This window comes from Rhipicephalus sanguineus, chromosome 10, assembly GCF_013339695.2.
Source record: "Rhipicephalus sanguineus isolate Rsan-2018 chromosome 10, BIME_Rsan_1.4, whole genome shotgun sequence".
Taxonomy (NCBI): Eukaryota; Metazoa; Arthropoda; class Arachnida; order Ixodida; family Ixodidae; genus Rhipicephalus; species Rhipicephalus sanguineus.
In genome coordinates, this window is record NC_051185.1 from 16,615,063 (window position 1) to 16,640,441 (window position 25,379).

General features: G+C 47.5%; 1 protein-coding gene across 2 annotated transcripts in view; it reads right to left on the reverse strand.

Annotated features, from left to right (window-relative positions):
• LOC119407136 (stathmin) overlaps positions 1 to 24,613 on the reverse strand; it is a 41,523-nt gene extending 16,910 nt beyond the window's left edge. The window contains exons 1-2 of one of the 2 annotated variants that reach the window (XM_037673998.2): positions 24,466 to 24,613; positions 23,785 to 23,823 (exon numbers count right to left, since the gene is read on the reverse strand). In XM_037673998.2, the coding sequence (XP_037529926.1) occupies positions 23,785 to 23,823; positions 24,466 to 24,478 (52 nt within the window). In that variant the 5' untranslated portion in view covers positions 24,479 to 24,613. Of the gene's footprint in view, positions 1 to 6,017; positions 6,096 to 12,564; positions 12,788 to 23,784; positions 23,824 to 24,465 lie in introns of those variants that run through there. The other variant, XM_037673996.2, reaches the window with a different exon arrangement.
• Positions 24,614 to 25,379: the final 766 nt, after the last annotated feature.

Consider the following 25,379-nt stretch of genomic DNA (forward strand, 5'->3'; position numbering starts at 1 on the left):
TTCTGAGCAAAGGAAAATTATACTTTTGTCGCTACTCGAGGTAAGCGGCACGTCGAACTACTCGTCGAACATGGTAGTTCCTTCAGCAGAGTGACCTATATTTAACAGCAGAGTGCAACATTAAGGTAAATGAAGACATTTGTACCGTAGGAGGCTCAATTCATCAAAAGATCAATGCATCTTGTGCTTTCTTAGCCACTAGTCGGCACAACTGGCAAAAACAACTGGTGTCCACAATTGTATACAAAGCGTCTCAAAGGGTTAAGCAAGTTCAAGAACACGCAAGGCTGAGAACACCTCTGACACCGCAATGCAACGCAGCATTTGGTCCTTTACATACCGTAACATGCAGGTCACGAAGGTTGCACCGTTTGACACAGTGCACCTGGAATGCAGCAATTGTAATAAAACTGCACTACAGATGCTTGGAAACGTGTGGGTTCGGATCCTAGTGATCGCTGCTTTTTCTCATACTGTAAAATCCTGAGGAAGCTCCCCCTCCTTTTTTCAAGAGATTTGAAATATGCGCAAATGACAAAGCAAGTGCCCCCCCCCCCCCCCCCCACCCACCATTTTCACCGTTTCATTCACTGTATTGGAAACAGTGAATGCATGCGTATTGAGGACAGCATTTCATTAGAAGCACGAATACATTTATCTTTTGGGGCTCTTCCGCCGCCATGTTGAATTTTGATTCGCGATCCGAGCAAGCCCCTCCTGCCTCTGAATCTTCTCTGATTATCTTTCACCATAAGGGGGTGTGCTTGCTTGGGATTTTATGGTACACTTTATTTTCAATTTACGTAACGATTACTACACTGGAGTTGAAGACAACAACTAATGTCTCCTATGCTTTTCTTTGGCTTTTTAAAACGTCTGTTGGATTCATTTTATTATGTCTAACAAAGAAATGAGCCCCTTGGAAAAATTTCCTTTCTTTCATTCAATGCAGATATTTACAGCTTGAGTGGTCATTTCATTAATACCATAAGCATTTCTCTTATGCACTAAAGCAGATAAAAATACAACCCTCGAAAGAATAGATAGGCACCGGACTTGCTTGTGCACCCCAATTTCCTTTGTACACTTTTAGTGCTGCCCGAACAAAATGTGCGAATTCGTACGGTCTAGACTGATTTGCTTTCGCTGTGCTGCATCAAAAAACAAACTTCACTGTTGCCGCAGCCGAGTTACACACAGTCAAAAAAAAAGAAAAATAAGAAACTTGTCTAGTGTTACGCACTGAATGATGAATCTACACAGTCCATAGAATGGAAGATCTAGAAAAAGGCGTGCCAGAACGTTCATCGCCCCTGACCAAACAATGCTCGGCTTTTGCAATGTCTGCAAAGCCGCAGACGATTCGGCATAAACGAACAGAAAAACGTTCCTTTCGGAGGACCCGGAAGCGGAGGCAAGCCTCCAAAAAGAAGCCCGTGGCCCAAACACCGCCCCTCCGACGATTACTGATCGTCGAAAGGGGGGGGGGGTCCTCTCCGCAGGATGCGAAGAGAGGGGGGCGGGTGCGAGTGTCAACACCGACCCTCCGACCACAGCCGGGGTCCAGTCTTTCCGCAGGACGCAAAGAGGGGGGAGGGGGGTAGTGGTAAGGAGCGTGAGTGTCTCGGCACCGGCGGAGCCTCGTCGCCACCATCGAATCGATCCAAGTCGACGACCGCGGGCCGGCCGACCGGCCCCGTACTACGGCCGGCAGCACCCTGGTGTGACTCATCCCCACGGCGCCGACGGGACGTCGCCGGCCAGACGCCGGCGGCGCCAAGAGAGGCGCGGCGGCAGCAGTAGATGCGCCGGGCGACCGGCACGCGTACGGCGCGCGCGCGATTTGCACGGCTCTACAACACTGCGGCGCGCGGTATTATTTTTTTTTTCTTTTCTTCATTTGAAAAAAAAAAAACAAAAGACGCGGGAAATTTGTGCGCGTGGGAGTGGGGGGTGAGGGGGATGCGGCTCTACAACACTGCGGCGCGGTAGTTTCGTTATTATTTCTGTCTTCTTTCCTTTGCAAGAAAAAAAAAACGGGGGGGGGGGCAAGTTGTGCGTGGGGCTGCGTTGAGGGGTGGTGAAGTAGACCCTCGGTGTATTGACGCGACCACAGGGTGGCTGCGTCATGCTCGTTTATCGACTGCTGGCGAAGAAACATCACGGGGGTCGGTCGGCCGGCCGGTGGAAAGTGCATCCGAAACAGTGGCACGCGTGAGTGCCGCCGCGCGCAGCTCAACACTGGGAGAGCATGTGCCTTAGCGTAGCATGTGCCCGCGGGCACATGCCTTAGCATGTGCCCGCGTTTAGTGAACGGCAAGTGGCGTACAAGTCCTGGCTTCCCGGGGCGTCGCCAGATATCTATTTCGGAGACAGAGATAGAGAAAGGTCAGACCCCTCTCCGAGAATACTCGTGTGGTGCGTGTATGCATAATATATACATATAAGCTAAAAAAATTTCGGTGGGGAGGGGGAGAGTTGAACCTCCTCCCCCCCGCACACTGGTTACGCCAATGTTGCCTACCGTATTTACTCGCATACAACCAGCTTTGTTTAAACGTTAGTAAATGTTGGCCAATGCTGGTTAAATGATTACTAATGTCGGCAAGTGTCATATGCTAGTCAACTGCTGTTACAGAACAGCGACTCCATTCAATCTGAACCCAACGACATTCCCGCATACGCGATCCTGTCAGTTCTGCGTAACTTTTTTTTTATTCATTATAACAACAAAAGCCGCGGGAGAAAGAAAAAAAAAAGGGGGGGGGGTACACACGGACAACACACCCTCTGTGTCCCCGACTTGACGCGATAGGGGGTCTGCGTCATGCTTTTATATCGACTTGCCGAAGCGGGCAGGGCGGCGGGCGAAGTGTGCACTCAGTGAAGTAAGTGCCACTGCACGCGGCACGCAGTGCAAAGGCTGCGCTTCTTAATATAGAGGCTGCGTTTCGGCAAACCGAGCGCCGAGTATGGAAAGTCCGCTGTCGTAGCGTCGTTCGATAAATCCCGAAATAAAAGCGACGCGATATCGCATTAAAGTGTAGAAAAGTAACGACGAAGACATCCTTTCTGGTGCAAGATCAAACGCATCCTTGATGGAAACAAAACTCCCCGAGTTTTGTCGGGCTAGGAATCAATGACGCGTGCCGCTTTCTTACAACGCCGATGGCGACGTTAATTCAGCGATGAAGTTAGAACCATGAAATAATAAATTAACGAACGGTTGACGTAATGCTACGGTTCCGCTCCGATGTTATCTTCCGTTTCAAGCTTCGTCATTCGTACGAGTTGGCGCTCCAGCCACTTGTACCGCAAGCCTATTACTGGAATAATAATAATAATAATAATAATAATAATAATAATAATAATAATAATAATAATAATAATAATAATAATAATATCTGGGGTTTCACGCGCCGAAACCACGACATGATTATGCGGGACGCCGTACAGTGGAGGGCTCTGGGTAATTTCGATCGTCTGGAATTCTCTAACGTGCACAGACATTGCACAGTACACGAGCCTTTAGCATTTCGCCTCCATCGGTACATATGTGATCGCCGCGACCGGGATCGCACCCGCGACCTTCGGTTCAGCAGCCGAGCACCGTGAATGCTTTACCACCGCGGCGGACTGTTACCATCCATTTCAAGCCTCGTCAGTGGTACAAGTTGCACTGTAGTTACCTGTACGGCAAGCCTATCATCACTGGGGTATGTATGGGCTTGTTAACGGTGGACACGAATGAAACAGACTCGAGCGAAATTAGTAATTATACAGTGTAGCAGCCGAGGTCGCTCGCCGCTGAAGGAACGCGGATTTCGTGGCAGCGACAAGCGCATTAGCACTTTCTTTTCTAGTCATGCGTTTTCCCTAGTAAACACGAGAACAGCCGCTCGAGATGACTCACCAAGGACTAAAGAAAAAAAAAAATGAAAACAGTCCCAAACAAACGATGCGTCGACAATGGCGCTTTTCATCGTCCTATGTAACGCAAAAACAAAGAAAGCGAAAAAAATAAATAAAATGATCAAGCGTGCAACGGAAATCGGGACGGTTCGCGGAAGAACAAAGGAAGATGCGGAGACATTTCAAAAAAGAAAAAAAAGTTTCATCACTCGATGCGCGGTTTCGGATGATTCTCCATTTTCCTCCCGCTTCCATGCACCCCGCGCGCTTGAGTCAGGCGACGCCGCGGCGCAACCATATATCCTCTCCCGCAATGAGCTCAGACAACGATGATGACCAAGCGGCCGCAATAAAGAATAAATAAATAAATAAAAACGACGCAGCAACTGCGATGTCAATGCCGCACACATCACGAGCAAATGACACGCTGCTGTCCCACATAGCAACACCCTAACGCACGCACTCACCCATGCACGAATGACACGAAGAAACACGCGAAAAGGCAATGACAGCGAGGGAAAAAAAAAAAAAAACGAAACGGTCGACCAACGCCACTGGAAGGTTGCGCGCCCACACGGCGACGCACTGCGACGTTAGCGAAAGGTTGCTTGGTTGGTCGGGTTATGGCGTTTAACGTCCCATAGAGGCTCTGGCTACATGAGAGACGTCGTAGAGGAGGACTCCGGGTAATTTAGAACCATCTGGTGTTCTTTAATCGTGCACCTACATCGCACGGTACACGGAACTCTAGCATTTCGCCTCCGTCGAAGTGCGACCGCCGCGGCCGGGATCGAACCCGCGACTTTCGGGTCGACAGCGGAGCACCGTCACTACTGTACCACCACGGAGGCTAGTTGGTGGTGGCGGTGGCAGTAGTAGTAGTAGTAGTAGTAGTAGTAGTAGTAGTAGTAGTAGTAGTAGTAGTAGTAGTGGTAATAGTAGCAGTAATAGTGGTAATAGTAGTAGTAGTAGTAGTAGTAGTAGTAGTACTTGCTACTCAGCGATCGTTCGCCGGCACTGACGGCGAACCACGGGCTATGCTATGCAACGACGTGGGAAAGGTTTCCTACAAAAATTACTAGAGCATGCGAGTAGCATATATGGCAGTTCAAAAAAAAACGATCACACTCAGCCACTACCAACGCTACTGGATTGGCCAGGATGTCCAAAATACCGCGATGGCAGCGTACTGGCCAATCAGTGTCGTCGTGGCGGCTTTGTGGACCAATCAGCGCCTAGATGATGTCGAATTCCCGACAAGACAACGCTTGAATGTATTCTCTCGCGCTATTCTCACTGCTGCTACGTGGCAGTGAACTTCAAGCACTGCGCACTCTGTTCGTGTTCAATTGCGCTGAATTGAGTTCAATCGAGGATGCCGCATCGTCCACAATACACGATTTTATTTTCGTTACATGAACGATGCCTCGGTTTTCAAGGTCATAAAGTCAAAATAGCAAGATCACGGAGCGCCGACTGCACCTCTCCAGCCGATTTCATGCGCACGAGTCGACACAGCAGTAACGCTCTCTTATACATACACAAAACTGTAACGGCAACAAATCTAAGATGCTGGCACCTTTAAAGGGACACTAAACTGAAACAATGAATCTTTAGATTGATAAATTATGAGTTCATGTCATAATTTCACCATCATGTTTATTAATAGAGGAGAAAAATCAAGGTCGAAGTTTAGTTTTTAAATATCGCGCCGAAATCGCTAATGGTGACGTCACGGATTTCAAAGTGCACTTTTTCATCATATTTTGGCGACATTGGCCCAAGGAAGCTTCCTGAAACTTGGTATGCCAAGTCTCTGGCCCCCTCAGAGGACAATGTACTTCATTCTTACCGATTAGGAACGACGTGGGCCCCGGTAGCCGCCGTCAAAACATATGACGTCATAGAAATTGGCGCGGGAACGTCAAGGTGGCGTCGCCACCCGCATTTTCTGTTTGCGCGTGTTCTCGCTCACCAAGCGTCTTCTCGCTGTAAGCGTGGTGTTTTTGGTACTGTGAAAGATCACTTTACCCCTTAATACCAGAAAAATCTGTTCTCTCTTTAGTGTCCCTTTAAGGCGCATCCGTAAAGTCGTCCACACTCACCCATGAGCATGCCAGTCCGGCGAGGAGGCCGCGTCCTCACCAGAGGCTTCAGAATCATAGGCTGACTCTTGTTGCGGTCTTAGCGAGCAGCAAATAGAAAGGAGGAGGAGGATAGACAGAGAGAGAGAGAGAGAGGACACCGCAGACACGGACACTCAATCAAGAAGTTCATAATTATTGAAGCGCACGAGGTTGCTGCACGAAGTTACGCAAAAAACGACACAGTTGCGATAGTGAATGTGGTTGAGCCCATAAGCGAGAAACTATCGATTTCAAAAAAAAAAAAAAAGGTACGCATTCGCAATGTGCACGTTCGGGCTAGTTATCAGTCGATGACTACTCAGCGCGCGAACCTTCTTTAATTAATAACGAACGAAATGAATATGAGAGACGCAAGTGCTTGTGTCTGTCGCATTGATTTCGTCCCTTGTTATGGAATAAGTTTTTTTGCGCTAAGAAGAAATCAACCTACGCATTCGCGCATGCTCATTGCAAGCCCAGTACCTTGTTCAATAGAATGTTACTCGAGTACATTTGAAGCCGCTTACACAACATGTACACTTAATAGACGATCGGCAAACAGAAAACGAAAACGAGGAACGGAAAGGGGGGGGGGGGGCAAGCTCAAGGTCATCGTGCAGCGAACGGCGAAGGCAGGACGCCTTTGATGGGGCACGCACGCAAAAGAAGCCACGAGAGAAAAAAAAAACGGGAACAATCAGAATGAGAGCGGCCCGAAGTAACGACAAAACAGCGTGCAGCACGGTCGTCGGGGGCAGCGAGGTTGTGCGTCTGTGTGCAGAGGAGAAAGGGACGCGAAGGAGGGAGAGAGGAATCGATACATTCGATTGTCCGAAAGGCTCCCCGGCCCGTCCATAGTCTCGCCAGAGGAGGGTAACAGTAGAGAGAGAGAGAGAGAGTACGACTGCGTGCGCGCCGCAGAGGGACCCCGTACCTGTATAAAAGCAGCGGCAAGAAGGGCAACTCCGGTTCGGGCACCCGACGTCACAAAAACCAGCCCGATCCATAACGCCGATACGAAAGTGCCTCACTCCACCCCGTACGGTACAACAGTCACCGAGATGAAAGAAAGCGAGCCCGTACATTTATTAATGCAACCGATGAATACACCAGGTTCAAGGTGACGTTTCAATCACGTTTCTCTCTCCGGAGAAACTCTTGTACACATGACTGCTACTGAAGTCTTGTTGAATACTTCTACGACCAAGCTAAACTTGTCTCGCGTGTTCGCAGTGATAGTACAGACAGGACATCTCAATGATGCTGCATAAATGTTCAGTTCAGTAAAGAAACGCAACACCGAAACAACATCTGCAACAAATTCCAATACGTTAAGCATCGGAGATTCGATGGACGAAAACTTGAGTAGCCGTGCGTGCACTCATGACACACAAGGTGGTGCCACGAAGCCAAAAGCCAAAGCATCTAGATTGTTACATCCTGCGTCAGGGGCGCAGAGGGGAGGGAAGGGGGGGTGTTCAACTACCCTTTATGTATGTTTGAATAAGGACGAGGACGCCGACCACAAGAGATTGTGAACAAGGCTCCCGTTCTAAACGTCAATACATTTTTTTTCTTGTGGTCGGCGTCCTCGTCTTTTCATTCAATGATCCCCGACCAGACGGGTGTCCGTGGAAGCCTTTATTTCATTTATGTACAGACGGATCCACTGTTAAAGGGAACACTTGCGTGCAGGGCACACTTGGATTTCGCTGTTGCAAAAACACAGTGGCTTAGATTTGCATAAGACTACAGGTGGTTGACAGTATTGCCTCTTTTTGACAAACTCGTGCAGTGCATGAACAATGTTTCCCTGTCCACTTGCTGTTAGAGGGCCAGCAAAATGAAAGGCGCTAACTGGAGTGTTCCCTTTAACAGTGGACCGTACTGTACGTATGCTAACGCGCGCGCGCGTGTGTGTGTGTGTGCGCGTGCAAGATCGAGAAATTTCGGGCGTGGTATCCAGTGCACGGGAATCGAACCCGCGCTCTCGAGCTTAGCGGCGCTACGGCTTACGCTACGGGTACGGGTGCTGTGATACGGGTAGACTACATGACAGGTTCCCAAGAGAAAAAGAGTAGCTGGGGAAGTCGCATAATGGAATTATGGAATCCCGAGCTATAAGATACGGTCGTCTAGTGCGCGACAAAGTTAATAGGATATCACTGGGGACATGCCTTCGTGCTGCAGAGGACATACATGATGATGGTGGTAACTCGAAGTAAGCCGCTGTACAAAATGCCCGGCGTACAAAAACGAACGCAAGCAAGCCGAGCTTCGATCCGGATCAAAATTACATTTCCGACGGATGCACCAACCGCATTATTACATGATGCAAACTTGCTCGCATAAATAGAGGGTAATTATTCGGTTCCCGTTAGACTTTGAAAAAAAAAAAAAAACTATAACAAGTTTAGGGATTTTACGTCCCAAAGCCACGATATAATTATGAAGGACGTCGCAGTGGAGGACTCCGGAAATTTCGACCACCTCGAGTTCTTTAACGTGCACCTAAATCTAGGTAACACAGGCCTCTGGCATTTCGCCTCAATCGAAATGCGGCCGCCACGCGGCCGGGATTCGATCCCCGCGACCTTCGGGTGAGCAGTGGAGCGCCATAACCACCAGACCACCGCAACGGGTAAAAAAAAAAAAGAAAGAAAGAAAAACTAAAACGGAACGAACAAAACGCGACGGCCCAATCTCTGTTCCAACGTCCTGTGTCGGACAACGCGTAGGCGGTGGCTAAGCTAGACACGAACTTCGGACAGACACCTCTCGCAGACAGCTTTTCTTTTTTTCTTTTCTTTTTCTCGAAGTCGTTCCGAGACATCTCGGAAGTTCGGGTGGCTGGAAAAACCGGCCAACAGGGCGTCACAACGTCGAGACACTTTGCGTGGGAGACCAAGGGTGCAAGTGAGGAGAAGGGAAGGGGGGGGGGGGGGGCGAAAGCTGGAACACGCTACGCTCGGCCATTACAGAATCGTAAGGGGGTTGGAGAGAGAGAGAGAGAGAGTAAAAAAAAAAGAACAAGACAACGAGTAAAAAAGGAGCCATTACAGAATCATAAGGCGTTGGAAAGAGAGTAAGAGAAAGTAAAAAAAAAGTAAGATAAAGAGTAAAAAAGGAGTATTCGAGAAAAGTGGCCTGAAAACGAGGTCGTTCACATTGAAGCAAGGACCGCGGAGCGAAGGCTCCTTCCCTCCCCTACCTCCCACGGATCTATCTAACGACAGCGCCGTATAGCTGTTGGACGTCCACGAATGCTCGCGCGCACACACACACCGGCTGGGAGAATACGACTGAGTCCATTCGTCCCAAAGCTCCTGTGCTCCTTCTGAAGGCGGGAATGGTGGTGGTGGTGGTGGTGGTGGTGGTGGGGGGGGGGGGGGGGGGGGGGGGACGCGCGCATTAGGTCGTCTACGTACTCTATTCGCCAGTTAGCGCCTTGCAAGCGATACGTGCGATCCCGTTCCGCACAGTGTACGAAGTTTTAAAGGGAAATGCTGAGAGAGAAACACGGTCGAGTTGGTGGAGATTCCTAATTGACAGGATACATCGCTAAAACGGACGAGGATAGAGGAAAGATGAGGACCACGACCCGAGCGCCGACTCGCAACTGAAAGTGTATAAAACCTGGGGTTTTACGCGCGCCAAGAACCACGATGCGATTATGAGAGACGCCGTAGTGGAGGGCTCCGGAAATTTTGACCACCTGGTGTTCTTTAACATGCAGACATAGCCCAGTACACGGGCTCCTAGCAATTTGCCTCCGTCGAAAATGCGGCCGTCGCGGCTGGGATCGAACCCGCGACCTTCGGGTCTGCCGCCGAGCACCGTAACCACTGTAATACCACAACAGCCTTTGCTAATGTGGAAGGATAGGATGGTTTACTAATGCGAGTGAAATCATTTTTCTACCCCTTTAGTGTCCTTTGGTACAGTAAAACGCCTTCTATAACGAAACGCCCGGGACCTCCAAAAAAAAAAAAAAAAAAACAGCTCGCTATACGCGGAACTTCGTTGTAAAGGTCGCACACTGTAATGCTCGCAACATAACCGGTACGTAAGTAATAGTTGTGCGGACCGTTTCGTTCGCTGTAGAGGCATGAAAGACTGCACATGTAGCGCGAATCGGCATCATGAGCGTAACCGCGTTATTATGCCCGGAGCGCAAGTAGCCTCCCGCGTTCGTGCAACAGAAGGACGTCATTTTTTTTTCTTTTTTGGTGGGGAGGGGGGTGGAGGGACGCCGCCAGTTCAGCAAAACACCGAAAACAATGCCCACTGTAAACATTAAGGGAGAAAAAGTTGCTAAGTTGCGACAACGACGTAGAGATAAAGGAGGGTCATGCGCCGCTTATCAATTCTTTTTGATAAAAAAAAAAAACTGAAGAAAAAAAAAAACGGTAGCAATCAATCGGGCCGATAAAGAAAAAAAAAGGGTTGACCACGAACCTCCAACGGCCACGGGGCAGGCATGCATGATAAAAGTACCAGAGGCGTGCTGTGTGTGCGTTTACCCAACCTTTCGCGCATGTTCATGGCTAAGTTTGCCAGGACAACGCACCACGAATCTAACGCCATGGGAGCAGTGCGAACACATAGTGCGGTTCATTGTTAAAGGGACACTAAAGAGAAACAATGAATTGGTTTAGGTTGATAAAGTGTGCTTGGAGAACCCTTGTGTAGTTTATTTCACCACCATAGGTTTATTATTAGAGGAGAAAACCAAGTTCAAAGTTTCATTTTTAAATTTCGCGCCGAACTTTGTAACTCGTGACGTAAAAGACTTCAAAGAGCATTTAACGTATTTTGGCGCCACTGGCTCGACGAAATTTCCAAGAACTCGTTATGTCAAGTCTCTGGCCCCCTCAGAGGACAATGTACTTCGATTTAACCGATTAGGAACTACGTAGGCCCAAGCAGGCGCCGTCAAAAATATGTGACGTCACAGCAAATGGTGCGGGAATTCCAAGGTGGCGTCGCCACCTGTATTTTCTTTTTGCGCGTTTTCTCGCTTATTAGGCGTCTTCTCGCAGCAAGCGTGGTGTTTTTGGTATCGCGGAAGACTACTTTACTAATGCGATAAAAATCGTTTTGCTCTTTAGTGTCCCTTTAAAGAGAACGGCTATATTCGCCTGTCGCCTTTCTAGGCACCCCAGCGTCCATTGACGTCAACGGCACCTGCACAACTTGCTAAAAGAAAAAAAAACTTCGCCTAAGCATTCCGTGCAGAAGGTTAACCACCGAAACTGAAACGTGCGGCCACGGTGCTTGTCACTCGTTTGATCACGACGGTTCATTAAAGACTCCCTCAATTATTGGTTAGGTCTGTCGAGAAATCTTAATTGGTGTTTTCTGCCGCCCGTGTGGTCCCTTTCTTTTTAGTGGACCAGTGGTGAGTAGTGGAACTTGACATATTTCTGTGGAACAAGCGCGCTAGGAGTTTGTGCGCACATAGGACGGGTGAATTTTGGTTTAGCATAACCATAAAAAAAAGTACGTGCTACACGTTTCACCGCTCCTCTTTACAGGAGAGCGTTCAGCACAGTTGTTACTGTACAACGAGGTTTTTTCTTAACTGTGAGCAGTGCTGCACAGTGATAATTATGCACTAGCGTGTTCCTGTCAGTAGCAGTCGATATTGCAGTGCTGAACACAGTAATACGTTTCATAGATTGAGTGGAATGCCTGGGACCGAAACAATGCAGACGCCGCGCACATGAAGCGTGGCACTGCCGATGGCTCAAATAAAGGTTTTTTTTTTTTTTTAACTCTTTCAAGCTTCTATACGGAAATCTGCCCCGCAAGATCCGTTTTTTTTTTTTTTTTTTTTTTTTTTGCTGGACGGTACGGCATTAGCGTTCGGAATAAGACGGCGCGAACAAAGATCTCTAATGCCTTTTCTTAGCACAATCCAATTCGTTTCGTAGTCGTCTGCTCTGCAAAACAGACGACGCGAACGCGTAACAATACCAAAACTGAACTCTGCACCGCAATTAGAAGGAAGGCGGGCGACTAGTATGTTCCCCTACGCTGCATAATAAATCATCCACCGATAAACTGCCGAAACCAAGTACGCCTTATCAAAAGAAAGAAAGAGGAAAAAAGAGACGGCCCAAAAGACGAGGCAAGGAGGATGCGAAGAGCCTCGAAAAACATCGCCGAGAAAGTGCCACGCCCAGAGGATGCCACCCCCCCCCCCTCTACCCGCTTTCTTGCTCCAGACGGAGTGGGCAATCCCAGCATGCGCTCCTCTTGCCTTTTAAGGAAGTGAGACGGCCGCTAAGACAGTCAGCGAGGCGAGAGAAACAACACGCATGCGAAGAAGCTTCGAGCTGGGAGGGTGTTGCAGGGAACAAAGAAAACATGCCAAGCGTAGCAGACACAAAGCAGACACAGGTCTGAGATCCAAGGGCACTCGATAGCACAGATTGCACTCCGCACTATGATACACATATATAAAATAACGAATTAGACAAAGTAAGGAGGAAGAAGTCCGGTAGGTGTGGGTATGACTCACCGAGGGTGGGTGCGCTCCTGCACGTGTTGCAAAAGCAGCGCAGGAGAGCCTCCTTCACGAGCTCGCTCACGATTGTGGTCGGAGAACCGAAGATCACCATCGCGAAAGGTTATTTGAGGTCGCGGCGACGTGAAGATTTTGTTGGGGGTGTCTGTACGAGCGAGCGCAACGAGACGCGCCTCTACGTGGGTCTATACGTCGTCCACGACGTCAAAACGAACGAGCTTTTAAAGTCGCCTCGATCGGGGCAAAAAGAGACGACGCCGTCGTCGTCGTGGTTGTCCTAAATTGTGGGGCGACAACCAGAGCGATAATCAGTGAATACTAATCGCGTGCTCTACGGGGAAAGACACGATATTCAGCTAACTCGCTTCGCAGCTGGGGAACTCTGGAACTGTGAGAAAGTGCTGCGCCGTGTACGGAGGAGTGCCTAAATTCTTAACTCGTCAACCGATGCTCACGAGAATGGTGATAAGAGGTGAAACACGGCGAGCAGGAAAGGACTCACCGACGCAGTTTGGGTAAGCCGCTGCAAAGCACAAGTGGGGGAGGGAACGTTGGAAAACGCTGCGCGGACGGAGCCTTCTCCCTCGAATCTTATGTTGTCAACGAAAGGACTAGCGCGAATAGAAGTAGCTCGAAGGTGGTTGTACACACCGCGAACTCCCGAAAGAAAAGGTGGGTTGAAAAAGGGAAACACCTAGCCGGTTAGCTAGCTACTCGACCAGATAAGTTTAAAAACGGTCCCTTCGATGAGCTTCGAAACCGCGCCCTTGACCAAGCCCGTCTGTGCCACACCGCCGTGCCGTGTCTCTCTGGCAAATCCCCAAATCGACGACCAACGCGCAGACGCTGCTGCTTCCCCCGTGGGATTCCGGCGCGACGCTGGCTTCGCGGAGGGAAAGAAGGGGGATCGGAGCCGAGGGAGGAAGGGAAGGGGGCCAGTCGGGATTGGGGAATCACGGACGCGACGCCAGCAGCGTCAGCGCTACACGCCTAGCGGAGGAGAACGGCACTAGCGCGAGGTGCCGCCCCCGAGAACAGGCGCGCCGCTTTCGAAAAACATTGATGTCAGACAGAAGGAACCAGAGTTGTTTTTGTATTGAAGTCGAGGTTTTTACGGAAGCCCGTCTGGTCGGGAAGTAATATAAAATGTAAAAGAACAACAACAAAGGAAAGGAAAAGACGTTTCGGCTCCCCAGACAGGAGCCTTTTCACACTGAAATCGAGGAACTCGATTTGATTGTAAACAAGGCTCCCGTGAAGGCTTTTTATGATATGGTTTCGTATTTTGTTAAAAAGCGTCACCAGATCGAGATTTAATGGATATAAAATGTCCCACTCATTACAGCGGATAGCCGACCGCAGCGCATCGGGTTGAATAAATACAAATGTTCTTGTTAGAACGCTTGGTTGCTTGCACTTCGCCAACTTACGGCAACTCTACCTGATATTTTCAAATAGTGAGAGAATACTAGCCAACATTCGCCACTACTTAGCCAGTGCTGGTACCGTGATCGGCCGCTCACTGCCGACCACCGTTCACAAACCGCGCTGACGGGAGAAAGGGGGTACGCTAGGTACGCACTCGCAGCAACAACACAAAACCGACCACAATGAGGGGCCTCGATAAACAAGTACTCGGAACCTTGAAAATGCTACGTTGTACATGTCGGGCACCGTCAACGCTCGCGATGCGGAAAGGGCGAAAAAGGAATCCTTCGCTCAATAGGTCGTTTCGTTGTACGAAGACATTCGACTGTATATCCCGAGAGGGGTACCGAAAGCTCAGTTCAAGAATCGCGAGAGAAAACGCGAAACAAGGGCTGTCCAAAACTTTCGCAAGCCGACGACCAACACTGCGCGAAGTGGTCAGCTGTTCCTTAGCCCGATTTGTAACCCCGCCCACAGTTAAGCAGAAACAGACAACAGGACTGCCAAAATCATAGCCCGGATGAGTGGAACAGGGCAACTCGTGGCTTGGCATGTTTACCTAAAAGTTGAACAGTCCCAACGTGACCGAGTAGATGACTCGTTACGAAACGACACGTATTATGCGGCCTAGGCCGCATAATCAGTCTCTGGCTTGATCAAGCCAGAGACTGATTTATTGGTGTATACGGCGTTACACACACACACACACACACTATATATATATATATATATATATATATATATATATATATATATAGAGAGAGAGAGAGAGAGAGAGCGAAACATGTGCTGTACTACAAGTGCTCCATTAAAAAAAAAGAAGAAACGCAAGTCATATTTCGGTTAATTACTACGAAAAAATAAGCGCGCGCTGGAACTGAGTCAATACGGTATTAAGTCAACGGCCGCCTTGACAAATCGCCTTCACTCCGACATAAAAATAGATAACTACAAGAAGGGATACGTTTACGAAATACTTCATAAGCACGACGTACCACCCCGACATAAACAAGCTCACGCCAAACAAACCAAACCCTCTGGGGGTTCGCGCACGCGAGGATCCGACCGAGGTCGGGTGCTCTAGCTCCTTCGTTATCCCCGATGGTTTCATTCACCCCAATCGGAGTGAAAGGGCGAAGGGGTTCACGTGTTAAGAGGGAGAGGAGGCGTTACCGCTAGCCGCTGAAGAGACGGGCAACAACAACAGACTTGGACGTCCGAGGCGCCGCAGCGCGAAGGCGCCGCCGCTCCAGCCGGACAGCGGTCATAGTCGAGAGGGCGGACCTAATTAACCTAACGACTATAGGACGAAGAGGAGGGGGAGAGTCCACTCCGCCAGCCAGCCAAGCAACCGTCCATCTGGATTTTGTAACCGCTACACGGAATCGACATCCATACACTAACCCCTTCCTCCCACCACCACCACCTCCTCTCCCCCTCTTGCACCACCACCACTTCGGCCAATGGGTACGCACGTCCACTCGCGGGCGGCCGCATCGACGCATGCGCTCATATCAATTTCGTCTTATTACATACTGCAGCCTCCAGGTCCAAACGGGGTGCACACGTAATAATAATAATAATAATAATAATAATAATAATAATAATAATAATAATAATAATAATAATAATAATAATAATACGTTGGGGGTTTAACGTCCAAAAACCACGATGTGATTATGAGGGACGCCGTACAGTGGAGGGCTCCGGAAAATTTCGACCACCTGGGGTTCTTGAACGTGCGCCTAAATCTAAATACACGGGCTTCAAGCATTTTCGCCTCCATCGAAAATGCGGCCGGGATGCGATCCCGCGACCTTCGTTCGCGGTCAGCAGTCGAGCCCCATAACCACCAGACCACCGTGGCAGAGTCAGGGCGCACACGTACAGACGTACCAAAAGACAACAATAAAAGCAACTAGTTCGCAATAAAAAACAAACAAACGCCACGTTATGATACGCAGTTCCCATCTAAGACGATTCTAATTATAAACTAGCATTCGAATGCCAGTTTTAACAAAATACGGCAAAATATGAATGTTACGGCGGTTTAGACAGGATGTTTCAGCTAACTTTAGCAAGGCATAAAAAAAAAGCAAGCACATGCGCTACGCGTGTCGAGTTGGCCCAGTATTGTTCCCAGTCATATGCAGCACGCCATGCTTTCTATCCGCAATGCTGGGTAACTTACAAAAATAGCTGTACTTTCTAAATAGTAACCCTAGCGAAAAATCTTCCAATACAAAAGTTGTGGCGTTTGTTGATAAACGTCGGATTATTTAATCTATGCTAAGTTGACTGTCAATCTACCGCGCTGGGTAATTAACAAACACTGCTTAATTTTTAAAATACCAACTAGCGAAAAATCACAAGCTTTAGCACTTGTTCAGAAACGTCGGAGTAGTTCACCAATGCTGGCCTGCTCAATTTTCTTTCAGCCTTTACTTCAAGGTGCGTGAAATTTAAAAAAAAAATACCTGGCCAAAGTTAGTTGAGACACCCTGTACATAAATCGCGGGGCTCACACATCAGCGTCGACGAATAGCGTGCAGCGAGAATTTCACACGATCGAGGGAATGCAACCGACGATACGTCAGCGTCGGCATTTCTTTTCAAAGGATACGTTAACTGTCCACTAATCTAGCCATTGTATCGCTGCATACAACTACAGGTCAATTTTTTCCCACTTCGAAGTGTTGACTCCTTCAGTCGCGTATTCCGCTACACTGCACGCAACTAACTACAGAAAAGAAAGCAAGCCAGCGATTCTTGTCTGCCGCGCAAACGGTGCACGCAACTGGCAACCTGAAAGCAAGATAACGATAGGCTGAGAGCCTATCATCGCCTTTTGTTTGCCGTGCCTAATCGCGCTACGCTATGTTAGATGCATTATGGCAAACAGGATAGTGAGAATAAAAACAGGTACATTTTTTTTTTGTTGTTGTCATGGTTACCACAATATGCAGCATGTGTGCAGAGAACGCTGAAGTTGCACATGGTGCCGTTTAGGCGCACCGTGCCTAAAATTCTAACGCCGGTTAAAAGATGAACAGTGTACGTTAAAGGGACACTAAAGAGAAAAAAGATTTTTCGCGCATTAGTAAATTACAATTTCACAATAGCAATAACACCACTCTTACCGCGAGAAGACGCTAGGTAAGCGAGAAAACGCACGAAAAGAAAATGCCCCGGTAGCAACGCCCCCTTGAAATTCCCGTACCAAACACCGTGACGTCATAGATTTTGACAGTGTCTACTAGGTCATACGTAATCCCTAATCGGTAAAAATGAAGTACGCTGTCTTCTGAGGGCGCCAGAGACCTAACGTACGAAGTTTCAGGAAATTTCGTCGAGCCAATGTCGCCAAAATACCAAAAACACTCCGAAATCCGTGACGTCACGTGCCGAGATTTCGGCGCTAAATTTAAAAATGAAACTGACCTTATTTTTCTCCTCTCTTAGTAAATACATGGCGAAATTCACGACATTAGAGTTCTCAGAGTACAATTTATTAATCCAAGCCGATTCATTGTTTCACTGTAGTGCATGCATGGTAGGCTGTCAAACGACTAAGACAAAGTGTAACCATATGAGGCCAATACACAATGCAGCGGAAAATAAATCGGTGAACAAGCGCAAAGAATTCATATGCTTGAATCAAAAGGAAAATCAAAGCACGAAAGAACAACTTCTTTTCCCGCTCTCGGTAAACCTAGTTTGTTGAAGCTTACTGCAAATTCGGCGTTCATTCCAAATCGATTCTTGCGCTGCTATTCGATGAAAAGTTACTTTTCCTTGCATTTTGCACAGCATCACTTGTGTTTTCACATGGAAGCTAAGAAATTGACCTTTTCGGCCCTGCCGATTCTTCGCACTCAAATGCAAAAAAAAAAAAAAAAAAAAATCAAGCACAAGTGTCAAACATCCTACAATTTTTTTTAACTTGGTAAATTTATTCATGGGCAAAATGCTTCCTGTAAGCAGCCCCAGATGTGCAAGTAGAAGCAAGCGTACTTTCGTGGAGAACCGTCAAGTTTCTTCCAAATTTTGTAGAAATCCAAACAAGGCAGAAGTTCAGGGAGGAAATGGCGGCTTGAAGCGATCAGAAATCCGTTGCTGAACAGGGCGCATCGCTGGAGCCTATGTCTCGACAAGGCAGCAACTTGAAGACAAGTCCACTTGTTGAAACATTGACTCCAGCGGCATGCCCTGTTGCAACAGTTCCTCATCACTTCTGAAATGCATGTCATTTGTGCTATCACAAATATACAAAAAATAGAAAACAAAACGGGAGGTTTCAATGAAGCGTGTCAAAACGAAAACCCCATCACACACACAGGTTATTCAAAGGTAAAAGAGTCACTTCATTTCAAATGATGCCAACATGATGAAAAACGGCGCCATGTAACTGGTCCTTTGTGGTAACGACACTTTGATGTGAGCGAGTCGATCATGTTCTATCTTCAAACTTGCAACATCACAAAAGCTCACAGGGTCCCTTATTCATCCACCTAAGATGACTTGAAGACGAAAGCAGTCTTTTCCTTCTCTGTAAATTCAATTGTATTGATAACCCCGTCCCCAAAAGCTTTCTGCACCTAGCGTGGTTTTGTGCCACCTCCAGAATGGGGCGCATTACAAGCTTCCTGTGCCTTACATGCCTCCAGGATTGGCCCACCTTATGACTACACGACGATGTCATGTGGCGACATCACGTTATGAAGGAAAGCTATGATTTTTCAAGGGCTCGTTAATCTTTGTTAGACACAATATTAATGAGAACTAACAGACAATAACGCCAAGGAAAGTACAGGGGGTGTTATCTGTAGTATTTAGAATGTAAATGTGAAGAAAGTAAAGTGGACGAAAAGATGACTTGCCGCCGGCAGGGACCGAGCCTGCGACCTTCGAATAACGCGTCCGATGCTCTACCACTGAGCTACGGCGGCGGTCATCCTCCCGTCCACTTTCTGGGGTATATATGTTGATTAAACCTAGGAGTGTTAGTCAGCGCCAATCGCAGCCATGGCGGCGAGTGTGGAACACTTTTTTTGCCTCTTGGCGTCACGTAGCACGTGATCTTTTTACGAGTTGGTAGCTGACCAATAATCCCTCGCATACTACCTGAAGGCATTAAGTCTGCCAGGACGAGACCCTCGCTATGAATGAAGGAAAGCTATGATTGCTGCCGGCGGCAAGTCATCTTTTCGTCCACTTTACTTTCTTCACATTTACATTCTAAATACTACAGATAACACCCCCTGTACTTTCCTTGGCGTTATTGTCTGTTAGTTCTCATTAATATTGTGTCTAACAAAGATAAACGAGCCCTTGAAAAATCATAGCTTTCCTTCATTCATAGCGAGGGTCTCGTCCTGGCAGACTTAATGCCTTCAGGTAGTATGCGAGGGATTATTGGTCAGCTGCCAACTCGTAAAAAGATCACGTGCTACGTGACGCCAAGAGGCAAAAAAAGAGTGTTCCACACTCGCCGCCATGGCTGCGATTGGCGCTGACTAACACTCCTAGGTTTAATCAACATATATACCCCAGAAAGTGGACGGGAGGATGACCGCCGCCGTAGCTCAGTGGTAGAGCATCGGACGCGTTATTCGAAGGTCGCAGGTTCGGTCCCTGCCAGCAGCAAGTCATCTTTTCGTCCACTTTACTTTCTTCACATTTACATTCTAAATACTACAGATAACACCCCCTGTACTTTCCTTGGCGTTATTGTCTGTTAGTTCTCATTGACATCACGTTATGCGATATCATGACATCACAAATTTTGCCAATCTGTGGGGTCGTAGGATGAAGTCATCACATGATGATTTTTGCATCAATTGTGTTGACGACGACGGCCACCTTTAGTGTTTGATGAGGCATCCAACTCTTTTGCCTTAGTAAATAAACAATGGAGGAGGGAGACAAGTGAGAGCATCAACAAAGGTGAAGATGGACACAAAGCTTCATCTTCAATAAATCTTTTTTTCCGCAAACCAATTCCTCACATTGCTCCAGGCGTAAAGACCAATGGCTTTGTGCCAGAAAGGCAGCATCACTTCAGCTTAGTGTGCACAAGAATGTGCAGAAGTATTTCTTGCGATAGGTGTACCATGTTGGGGATTTTACTGTTGTAAAACCACTAGTGAAACAGCCAACAAGTTCGCAAAAGCGTTTCATATCTTTACGAACAAAACGACTTCAGTAGGTCAATACAATCCATCACTGTGCCACAACAAGTGGTGCAAGATCTTCTCGGAGCATAATAGAATGTCATGCATTCAACACCTCCATCCTTGACAAAGAATTAGAAAATACTTGCACTATTCTGTTACACAGCTTTTTGAACAATTAACATGCTTCAAGTAATTCAAAACGTCAGCAGTGCTATAGTCGGATACAACTTAATAAGTCCCAAGAGGCACCGCCCAGACGATCGAAGCGCAGCAACCGATCGACTCCGCGACTAAAGAAACAGTCGTGCTCACGCCAGGCACGTAGCCAGGATTCTTTTTCGGGGGGGGGGCCCAAGGCCCAATTGTTCGAAAGAAAGTCTTTCCATGGCAAAAATAAAACAAAAGTTGCCCGGGAATATAGAAGGTCGGACGAATTTCGGGGGGGGGGGCCCGGGCCCCCCGGGCCCCCCCCCTTGCCTACGTGCCTGGCTCACGCACACAGCTATGTTCTCCGATGATGGGGTCACCGGCCGCCCGGCTCACGACATCAGCCTGGGGTGCATGCCCATAGTTGTAGGCTTGTGTGCATCCGCGCAGGGTAGCAAACCGGAGACTGCTTCTGGTTAACCTCCCCGTCTTTCCTTTCTCCCTCTTCTCTCTCTTGTGTGCATCCGCCTTTGAGGTGTAAATGCCACAGACTTCAAAAGTTGTACCAGACTATAGTTTCAATGCAAGTTGATTACTGGAACAAAGAAATGGCCAGGCTTTCCATCGTACGAATTTCATACCCAGCACATGCAAGTTAAGTGTGTAATCCTCAATTTCAAAGCACATTTCGTATTTGGGCTGTCGCAGCACAGTAAGGTTCATGAAACTAAGAAAAGTCTAGTCTTCGGCTTCTTAAAAGCATGGTGTCGTCCGTTTCCAACAATAAGCTAGACACCTTGAAACTCCGATACATCACGGCTAGTAGGCTACTAGTTCTCGAGTCCTTTTGGTCATGCAAACTTCTTTTGGTAACAGGCTCTTTGTGGTCAGCTTAACTGTCTTTAGTGCTGCTTCAACAACGTTCAACTGAACACCCTTGTTTCGCTTTACAAAGTTTACTGATGGCACGAAGCCAAGAATGCAGTGGCAAATGTCCCTTAAAAGTGAACGTGCAAAGCCAACAGGCAATCAAGCCAAGGAAGCAGTAGAAGAGACATTACCAGTGTCTTTTTTTTTTTTATTATTGAAACGAAGAGATGTACCTGCCATTCTGGCCATGACTGGCTCTGGTTGACACTCCCAGAAATTGATCGTGTACACATACAACCAGGTAAGTGTATGAGAGAACAGCCATATCCGTAGCTAAACTTGTAAAAGTATAAGAAGAGGAATGCAGTGATGAGGGTTTTAGTGGACACTAACTGCAAGTTGTTTGCCTGTTATCATTCACGACTCCAATACAATATGCATAGACACTTGGAAATGTTCAACTCCAGGCTAACTTTCCGAGGGCAGGCAGCCACTCTGAATGTTTCCTATAGAAAGCTAGGCCTCATTTTGACAATAACAGAAAAAAAAATTACACATGCTAATCGCACTTTCCTTTAACTTTTTTTTTTCTTGTCCATTCCAAGTTAAAATTTAGTCCTCTTGTCCGTGGAGTAGCATTAACTGGACCAAGATAAACCTAAATATGTTTGGACACGTTTCGTTCGCATCTTGAATGATGAGTTTCTCTGAAGATGCATTTACTATGACTACAAGCGCCCAATGCACATTTAACATTGGGCCTCTAGAAATGAGGCAAAGACACTGAGCTTACTCATTTTAGGATTAAATGAGTCTACAATCATGTCTCCTGTTCGCAGTTGCATCAGCTGTAGCGTTTTCATGTGCCACGCCCAAACTTGCTCAATCAGTGTTTTCTAACTCATCTTTTAATACAACAAAATGCCTTGTGTGACAATGCTGACATCCTTCTAACTCTAATGTGCACTCTCAGACAGATAGCTGCATAATTTTCATATATTTATAAGCAATTTTACAGTAATGCGACACATTTCATGTTAATTGTCTTTTTTTTTCTGTGATTTTCGAGTGAACCATTACGGCTGCTCCCTGCATTTGCCTTCAGTCTGTTGGCGTTGTGTAGGTGCATGCGTGCGTAACCAAAAGAGAAGCAATAATAACGTTTCCCAATCCTGCTCGATCAGGTACACATGAACCAGATAATGACGTCTTGTGCTGCTCTCTTCCCCACCGAGGTCGATTCGTTGTGACCAGTTTAGTTTCTCAAGACTCTCAGACGTGCAACTCAACTGCTTTTGCAGGCTTAACCAACTACTTGAAGTTTGCTCGTAGATATAAGTAACAAAGAAATGGTAACTGCCCTCGGTGCAAATATAATAACGTAGTTAAACGTTCTTGCAGACAACACCCAAATCCAATCTTCACAGTGTTCGTGTAGTCGCAATATGTTACGCCATCAGGCCTCTTGCAAGTGAAAAGTGCACGCAAGAACACTTCATGTCGAGGCTCTGCTTATGCTGCTGGGTGAAAGCCATGCAAATGCACTCCATGTCCAATTCACGAAAAGAGCTTCTCTGTTTAAGCGAGACGGTAAGTTGGGAGGGTTGGTCGAAGTTCATTTTTGATGAAACTGCACGTAAGCACATACACAGGTTCAGCGCAAGTCCTGTGCACTCCTTTTTCTCATTCTTTATTTGGTTCATGCTGTTTCATCAAAAATGCTCCGTGTTCAAGTCAAACAAAGCAAGCATCCGCAGTAACGCTGCGCGGTAAAGTTGACTCCTGAAGCCAGGCAACACCTAACATGTAACAGGGGCCAATACAGCTGAAAAACTACATTATAGAAAAAGAAAAAAGCATGGCTTTGAGGTCACGTTGGGCTGATATCTACACATTAAAAATGCATGTGCATGCCCATTCGTCGCATTCAGCTGCAAGTGATTACAAAATACTAATTGGACGTTACGTTAAAAAAAAAAGAAATCACACTGCACTAGCACTCAAGCGCGATTCGTTTTATCTGTAAGATGAGTGGGTGCCATTCAAATGTCATCTAGGGCCTACCTCTGCGCACCCAACCCCTCAAAGAAATGAAGGAACAATAAATATCTGCAACTCCTCTGCTGAATCACTTCAAAACCAAAACGATGCAGGAAGTGCTCAAAACGACAAAAAGAAAAAAGGTGACGCTTGTTGTCAAGCCGCAGATAACACGACGCCCACTGCAACCGTAACAGTTGCTACGCATAAGCGAGAAGCGCAGATGCGGCGCATGTGCTCAACAGCTGCGCGATAGATGGAGAGAGAAATGTGCTAGAAGTATCAACAACACCGCACGTGACGGTGACTCATTAGATACTTTCGATGACGCCGTAGTAAAGCTCTCACGAAAGAACAAAGGCTAGCTCGGACTACCCATCGAGAGCATTAGTCATTAAATCTACTGGAAACGCACACAAAGAAACGGTGGCACCAATCCACTCGGTTGCATCGGCGATGTCAGGGGTGTTGCACAGTACTTGACGCAAGAATCAGCGATGTTACGAGACAAAAAAAAAGAAAGAAACCGAGATGCGTGTTGTAACAAGCTCACGTTCAGAGGAGTCGCCGGCTCCCCCAACAGCCTTGATATCTGAAACAGGAAAACACGTTTGTGGGAGCTCGAAGCGAGCGATAACACGGGATATCACAAAACCGAAAGCAACAGATGCAGGTGTCAAGTGGGCAATACTCGGGAACGGCGCGAAAACGCCAGGAGCGTTCGGGAAAGAACAATCGAAACCCTGAATACGAAAGCCTTCCGAGCAAGGTTTTCAGTCTTGAGAGCAACAAACTGCAGAACGCACACGACAAGGACGACAGAAAAACAGGGATAAACGCTGTGAGGCTTTCGTTAAAGCTTTATGAAGTAATGGTTTCAAAAGTTGACGGAGCGAGGTCTCTTGCGCCACAAAAGCCTCGGGCCGCCACTCCCTCCGTTGTTGGATTGCACTTTCACGCGCACAAAAACTACCTCGCATCGCCAAAAATCTACGAAATATCGACGTGTGCTCAACCGACGACATGAAACACGACTATACGCGCTTATATGACGCGCGCCGTACGGTTGACATTCGAATATTCATGCGCAGCTGCTGTGCTACCGACCTAGCTCACGAAACAAAGCGTTTATGTAGCAGCAGTAGGCTTAGGAACTTTTTCGCGCATAAAACCAGCCAGTGGACAACGCGGGATTGACACGCTTGGCGCGAACGGTCAAACGTAGAGACTTCACCTGCGGTCTCCATCGGCGGTGTGTTTGTCGAGCACGGGTGCAATACGCAGGAGATAACACGAAAGGTGCGAACGGTTGGAAGTTGACAATGTTTTTATACGAGCCGCCGCACAACCAGCACAACTCGTCAGTAGCGTCTTTGACAGTTGTTGGGGCTTGGGAGTCTCGGGATTGGACGAAGCGACCACTACGGTGGCGCCGCCTAGTAAAATTTCTTGAGTTTCGGTTTCGGTATAGAGATATACAGAAACTGCGGCTTATGAACGAATCCAAGAGACTTTCGCATTGGTGCTCGCGAAATAATTGCCAAAATCTAAGCAAGATCTCCTGGAACCGGCAGCCACAATTTGCATTAAAAGTTACCTGTACTGCCTGTACCTTGAAAAGTCCCCCCTAATGATTTTAAAGCGATAGCGTTAGAGAGCTCGTGTCGCAGAAATTCCGGTGTCGGCGTCGGCACCGTTGGTTGTGAGCGAAAAATCGTCCGTGACCGAAAAATCGAGACAGAAGCAAATAAAATAAACACCAAAAATCTTCGGTTCCACTGAGGATCGAACCCGGGCCGTTCGCGTGGCAAGCAGATGTCCTACCACAAAGCCACCATGTAACTTGCAGCTGCTTCGGGAAAAAACACTACATAAATGCCATGTAGTGGAAGGAGTCTCCTTAACGCATTTTGTTCGGCAGGTGTCACGACGAAAACGAGCCCATTCGGCGATTTGTAGGTGCATAGGCGAGGCCATCAAACTACGTCGAAAAAGGCCGGGATAGTGCAGCCATCGCCGCTAAAAACACACACGAACTTTCAAACAGCTCTAATGATGGACAACTATGTCTATCTAGCGGAAAACATTTCAAGCCAACGCCAGTTTGTAGAGGAGGCGTTGATCAAGAAAACAGCAAACGCTAGGTAA